This window comes from Sinocyclocheilus rhinocerous, unplaced genomic scaffold (assembly GCF_001515625.1).
Source record: "Sinocyclocheilus rhinocerous isolate Xijiao unplaced genomic scaffold, SAMN03320098_v1.1 scaffold624, whole genome shotgun sequence".
In the NCBI taxonomy this organism is placed as follows: domain Eukaryota; kingdom Metazoa; phylum Chordata; class Actinopteri; order Cypriniformes; family Cyprinidae; genus Sinocyclocheilus; species Sinocyclocheilus rhinocerous.
Window position 1 is genome coordinate 89,759 of NW_015644617.1, and position 7,210 is coordinate 96,968.

The 7,210-nt window shown below is 35.0% G+C and overlaps 2 protein-coding genes across 2 annotated transcripts in view; both read left to right on the plus strand.

The window, feature by feature from the left end:
- The window catches only part of LOC107758414 (HLA class II histocompatibility antigen, DP alpha 1 chain-like), an 8,648-nt gene extending 7,937 nt beyond the window's left edge, over positions 1–711 (plus strand). The window contains exon 4 of the mRNA XM_016576137.1: positions 495–711. Within this exon, the coding sequence (XP_016431623.1) occupies positions 495–616 (122 nt within the window). The 3' untranslated portion in view covers positions 617–711. The remainder of the gene's footprint in view (positions 1–494) is intronic.
- A 2,825-nt stretch (positions 712–3,536) lies between these two features.
- LOC107758413 (rano class II histocompatibility antigen, A beta chain-like) lies at positions 3,537–5,770 on the plus strand. Its single transcript, XM_016576136.1, has 4 exons — positions 3,537–3,606; positions 3,894–4,160; positions 4,429–4,710; positions 5,643–5,770. The coding sequence occupies exons 1-4, from the start codon at positions 3,537–3,539 to the stop codon at positions 5,768–5,770; spliced, it is 747 nt and encodes a 248-aa protein (XP_016431622.1).
- The last annotated feature ends 1,440 nt before the right edge of the window (positions 5,771–7,210 follow it).

Here is a 7,210-nt window from a genome sequence, read left to right on the forward strand (position 1 = left end):
TGGTGCACCACTGTATTACCACTGAACTTACGTGTTAACTCCTCAGGAACTGTCCACTTAATATAAAGTGTAACATTCTGGACACCAACCACAATTTATATGTAAAGCCTAACTTACTGGCCGCTGCTGTGTAACATCAGCGTAATTACATGGTAAATCCATAGGAATTGTTTTACTTAATATAAAGTGTAACACTTTCTTTACCAAAAAGTGCTGTTAGTCCTGTTACACATTTGTACTTTCATTACCAAAAAGTGTTGTTACCAATGTCCTGTTACACATTTGTATTTACACATACCATTCAGTGGGTTGTTACATATGTGTAGTTACACAAACATTACAGCTGTAGATACTATGTACCAATACGTACTTACACTGTGGTTACATAGTACGTACACGTCTAGTTACTATGTAAGTACACAGGTATTAGGGACACAATATAAAGTGGGACCAAATTACTTGTTAATCTTTTATCCCATGGATTTATTTTCCAGATGTAGATGTTGCCCTCCCAAGTGTTGGTCCAGCAGTGTTTTGTGGAGTAGGTCTGACTCTTGGGCTGTTGGGAGTCATTTTGGGAACGTTCTTCCTCATTAAAGGACACAACTGTCACTGACTAATGAAGCCATGGAAGCAAACTTTGAAAATATCTATTAATTGTTTTTATAACTGAGCACTTTGAAAACAGTAATAAAAATAAGATAAGTGTCATTCTACATGACAAGTGACAATTGATGCTGAAGGTATACCTTTGGATTAAATCAACATTTTATTGCCTCTCAAATACTTCAAAGCATGATAAACCTTACTGTGTAACACTAAACATGTATATAAGGGATAGTTCACCCAAAAATGAAACTTCTGTTATTCTGTCATTATAAAGCTCAAAAAGCCTTTAACAGATTTTTCTTAAATCTTACACATCACATTTGCAATTCATAAGAAGTCATCTATACTCTCATCACATGGTCATACATTATTTTAAATAACATTGATTAAAAAACACTTTCTCAATAACATATAGACATTTGAAAATGAGATGTAAATGAATCTTAAATCACATTAGTGTAATTGTTGTAATTCATATATATTCAGAAGCTTAGTATTTTCTTCTTTGACAAAAAGACATTTTAAAAATGAACACAGAAAGATGGGTACAAGTGTTGTAACGGGTAATCTGGGTTTGTTTTCTGTTTTGGTGGGTTTTGAATCATGTTTCTGTTCTGTCATAATTTTCAGTCATTTTCCTGTGTTTTAGTTTCCTTGGTGATTCATTGTTTGATAACCTGTTGCACCTGTTAATTAGTTTCTCTGTGTATTTAGGCATTGTGTTTCTTCTGTTCTTGATGTGATCTTGTCATTATTAAGTTAGTTGTGCCAGTGTGCTTTGTGTCTTTTCGCTAAACTTCACTGCTTGTATTTAGACCCAGCTCTTTATTGCAACCTACGCATGGTAGTTGAAGAACGTAGGCAAAGTGCACTAAAGAAACAGACAAACCTTTGGCGGAATCTGTGCCTTCATTGGATTTAATTGTGTGATGTGTGACGTCACAGTTATCCAAGTTTTCATTAAAATAGCTCATGCATCCAAAACCTATTTGAACTCATTGTATTTCAAAATAATTCGTATGGGATTCAGATTTTTTTTTACTAGAAAAACAATTTAGGGGCTTATTGGTTGGGTATGCTGCATAAATAATGATGATGAGACCAGCTTTGGAAATAGAAAAAGTAAAAAAAGGTAAAAGAGAAGCTGAACTATTGATTGGAAGCATCCAAATATGCCTGTTATAGCAGACTAAGAAATATTATGTGAAAAGAGTAAAATGTCCAAATTCACAGTGTTTAAGATTACTTACAAAGTCTGGTGAGTTCTGAAGTGCATACAATGGATACTTTACGCATAAGGAAAGGATTCGTAAATGGTGAGTAAGCGAAGCAACTCACTGTGGTTCACATGATAGTATCAACATGGTTGATGTAGTATGTCCAAATTGCATTTGGGCTACACACGTTTACAGTGCAAACTGTGTAGGTCCCTATATATATATATATATATATATATATATATATGTTAAACGTAAATACATATGAACATATAGGCTAAATGTCTAGCCAAAACAAATTTATTGAAAGAGAAACTGAAACATACCTAAATCTCTCATTTGTACGGTGTACATTTTAGAAATCTCTCATTCGGCGCAAATACAGATGTTTCCCACTAGAGGCTCTGGTGCATTCACTTTTTCCTTATAACAGCAGAAATGACTTAAAGGGGTCATATGATGCGATTTCAATTGTTCCTTTCTCTTTGGAGTGTTACAAGCTCTTGGTGCACTGATCTTTTTAGCAGCATCATATGACCCCTTTAAAATAGTCTACCTGTCATTTTTAGTCATACACATAAGAATAAGACATTATTTGGAACTGTAAGGGGTTCACTTTCACTTGTGTATATTCACAGGAAAAACAAAACATTGTGCCTTTGTAAAATAAAACATGGGGGGGGGTTTGTTTATGTGCTAATTATTTAAGTGAAACAATTTGTGTAGCCTTTTTAATGTTGTTCCTTTTATATTTGTGAGCCTGGAACACAAAAGCAGTCTTAAGTCGCTGGGGGATATTTGTAGCAACAGCCAACAATACATTGTATGGGTCAAAATTATCCATTTTTCTTTTATGCCAAAAATCATTAGGATATTAAGTAAAGATCATGTTCCATGAAGATATTTTGTACATTTCCTACTGTAAATACATCAAAACTTAATTTTTGATTAGTAATATGCATTGCTAAGAACTTTATTTGAACAACTTTAAAGACGATTTTCTCACTATTTAGATTTTTTTGCACCCTCAGATTCCAGATTTTCAAATAGTTGTCCGATCCTAACAAACCATACATCAATGGAAAGCTTAATTTATTCAGCTTTCAGATGATGCATAAATCTCAATTTCACAAAATTGACCCTTAAGACCAGGTCCAGGGTCACAAATGTCATTTTATTCTGTTTTCATTCCTTCACAGAAGTGCTGCAAGTGTGTGATGTGACGATGTGTGAATCCTCATCATGTTCTGTTGTTTGTGCTGCTATTTGCGCATGCATTAAACCCCTGAAGAAAAAAAAGGTATTTTCTAATTTAGTTTTAAATCTAATTTAACAATATCGTTTTGTTAACGGTTAATAATCAGTCTGTCAGGTCAACTTTTAGGGAGGCCTAAAAGTCACTGTATTCTACCTTAGTGTGTTAGTCACTAACATTATACAGTATTTTTTAATAAAGTTACCAAGGTTTTTTCAATAGAGTAAGAGTTCAATAGTTTCTGTAAGAAAAAAGAAGGGGGAAAATATCCACACCACAGTTTTATTTAAATTGATAATTGGATGGTTTTTGAGATGATAATTGAAAGCAGGATACTACCTAGTAACATTTGATATTTACACCTGGAGTAACTGATTGGACAGTCAGCTTAAACATCCACCTGACATGAACATAAAGCACTGGCAACATGCAGCTGGGATTCAGTGCTTGTGGAAATGTCACTGCTACAGTACTCGAGTTGTCATCTCATTTTGACACTGTCTGTATTGACTGGAGCAAAAAGTGGTAAGATGAGAGTAATACAATTGCATACCAACAATAACTGCATTAGTAGTAGTAGATGTAAATGATTTAAATGATATATGTTTTTTAGAAGAGTGACTTGTTTGATTGTCCTCTGAGGATGGATTACTTAAACTGTTTGTGGACAGCATCATTTGACATATGACTGTACGCCACAGATTCATCTTTCCCTGTGTATTACTTATAAACGTATAAAAGTTCCTCTCTTTTTTTTCTTGTTGTCATATTTATCTGACAAAAGTGTGATTTTTGTTCTGCCTCTTTTTCAGCTGATGACTATTACATAAGACGGTCAAGATGCATCTACAGCTCTCCCGATTTCAGTGACATGGTGTATATTGACAGCTTTTATTTAAATAAATTTCTATTCACACAGTTCAACAGTACTTTGAGGAAGTTTGTGGGGTTTAGCGAGATCGGAATGAGAGTTGCAGAGGGATGGAATAATAGCCCCTTTTTGCTAACAGAGAGAACTGGTGTTAATGTATGCACATTTCTGTTTAAAAGCGAGGACACACCTGACCTTGTTAAAGTAGGTAAGTGGCTCAAAACTTTTTTTTTTTTTTTTACATTTGTGTTATTTCTATATGAGCATATACTAACTGGAAAACAATTATTAATGGGAAAAAATGTTTTAATGTTATGAGTGATCTACTCTAACATCTAAGAATTAAATCTATTTTGAGTAAAAATAATTGATATTTCTCTGCTTTGTTCAAATGCCATTTCTCATGTCAACCTGCAATACACGCACACATACATGCATTGGACTGCATATTTATAATGTTGCTCTCTTTGATTCAGTGAAACCAAAGGTTAAGCTCAGTTCAGTGACACAGGCTGGTGGCAGACATCCAGCTGTGTTGATGTGCAGCGCATATGAATTTTATCCTCCGCACATCAAAGTTTCCTGGCTGAGAGATGGTAAACCAGTGACCTCTGAAGTGACCTCCACTATGGAGATGGCTGATGGTGACTGGTACTACCAAATTCACTCTGAGCTGGAGTACACCCCCAAATCTGGAGAGAAGGTCTCCTGTATGGTTGAGCATGCTAGCTTCAATAAACCCATGATCTATGACTGGGGTAAGATGAGACACATAGGCCTGGTTTCGCAGACAGGGCTTAGATTAAGCCAGGATTAGGCCATAGTTCAATTAGGACATTTAAGGCTACGTCTACATTAATCCGGATACATCTGAAAACGGCGTTTTCGTTTTAAAACGCTCTCCGTCCACACTAGTGTTTTCCAAAAGTGTCTCATCCACACTGAAACATCAGAAAACGTTAAACTCGCTTTCTGCGCATGCGTAAATCCTCAAAAAAGCTCACTGACAGGATTATTTTATTTACGAAAATAACTCACCATTCACTGACGCGTCCAGGTCGCACACACTCACGATTGTGTGTTTGATCTAAAGCACAACTGCCCTCATGTTTTGCCGCAAATAGCAATCGCGAGTAAATTTGCTTTCATCTTTGCAGGACTGTGATATGAAGAGTGTACAAAGTAACACAGCTATAGCAATAGTGTGAAAGTGCATAGCACATAACGTGCACAATACCAGTATAAACACTGATATCTATTGGTATAATATGCGTCACATGACTAAACTTGCGTCATCTTTTTTCAAAAGCACACTACGACGAAACGGCGTTTTCAAATTTATCCACTTTGGAGAGCGTTTTCAAAAAGCTGAGTTTTCCTCGATTAAAAACGCCGTCTCCGTGTGGACGGAGAGAAAAAGATGCGTTTTCAAACAAAAACGTATTAGTGTGGACAAGGCCTAAGTAAGTTTTATAAACGTGCCTTAGAAAAAAACATGAGTGGTGTCCCTCTTGAGACAAAACGTTCAGTCAGTGCAAGTTTCTTTCAGCTGAAACAGCTCAGACTTACATTTTCAGTCTGGGACTAGGCTTAAGACTTGTCTGTGAAACCGGGGGCTACTGTCATATTATAACTGTGTTTGTGGTAAGCATAATTGAACATATGATATCTGACATGCTGTACTCCACAGATCCGTCTCTCCTTGAGTATGAGAGGAATAAAGTTGCTATTGGAGCCACTGGTCTGGTGCTGGGAATCATCATCACAGCTACTGGACTCATTTACTTCAAGAAGAAATCAACAGGTATGTGGAGATGAGAATAACTCAGATTCATATTATACTGTGTACATCATCCTTATACACGCATGTAACTTGTTAATCTTTTTTTTTCTTTGACAGGAAGGATCCTAGTACCTCAGCAATGATGGTAGATTGCTCATTCAATTTTGATAACTCACTTTGATTAATTATACATATTTTCATTCTTAATTATGGGGGACAAATGATGAAAAATGTACAATTTGCACAGAGCTTTGTGACATGATCATAGCTTGTTAGTTTCCAGTTATGTATGCTTTCAATGTGCTGGAAATTGTAATCACCTGTGGTTTTCGATCCTGGTCCTGGGGACATTTTCTGTCTCTCTTATCTGACACACTCAGGTTATGTTTATGCAATAGTTTTGCATGCAGAGAACAATGTTATCAAAACAACACGGATCGACTAAAGTAAACTTTGTAAAGAAACACAATACGCCTGCACACATACACATTCTTCTACAGAGCGCTGAATGCAAACAGTCACACGGCATCACTGCTTTCACAAACAACGTTTTAATAACTATTCTGTGTGATTTATGTGTAGTAGAATAACTGTCTATGCCAGTTTTCTAAATATTCAGATTAGTAGCACTGCCAGTGTTGCTGTTTAAGATTGAAGATGTTTTATCATTAAATTCATTCAACTATTTCATATGTTTTTTAGTCAAATTCATTTGTAAATGAAAACATGAAAACAAGTATGAAATATAATCATAACTATGTCTAACAATGATAGAAATATAGCACAAAGTCTGATACTTTTTTTTTTGTAAGCATTATATGAATAAAAGATCATATTTGAGTATACGATCTTATTCAACGTTAACAGTGATGTATGTGATGTCTGATGTATTGTTCATCTCTTGTATTTGTACACAGTAATGTACTATTTACTTTGATCTTGCATTGAAATATACAACAAAGGTAAACATTGTAACTGTCCCAGTGAAACTTCAAAGGGGCAAAATCACAAAATAATTTAGGGGAGGGTCCCTCAACTGAAAACGACACAAAACACAGTAGGCCATTACAAAGTGTTCATATAAAATAAAGGCAATACACAGATCACTACAGCATATGCATGAAAAACATGAGTGCAAAACAACCCGTTGCGTTTATCATTTATCAAAATAAAGGACAAAACAAAAACATATCTGGTTGAATAAATACTCGTCTCTAAGCCGAAGCATGCACTGACCCTTACCAAAAAGTAGTATACTTCAAGTTTATTTTAGTAAGTATACTTAAGTAAAGTTCAAGTATATTTTAAGTATACTTTATGTAGTAAGTATACAAATATCAGTGTACTAGTAGTATACTTGTAAGTGTACTATTTCAATACTCATTGGGACTAAATTGGCCCACTTTCTAATATATAAAAGTATACTTTTAAGTATAACAGTAGTAAACTTTGAGTACACAACTAGTTTACATAAA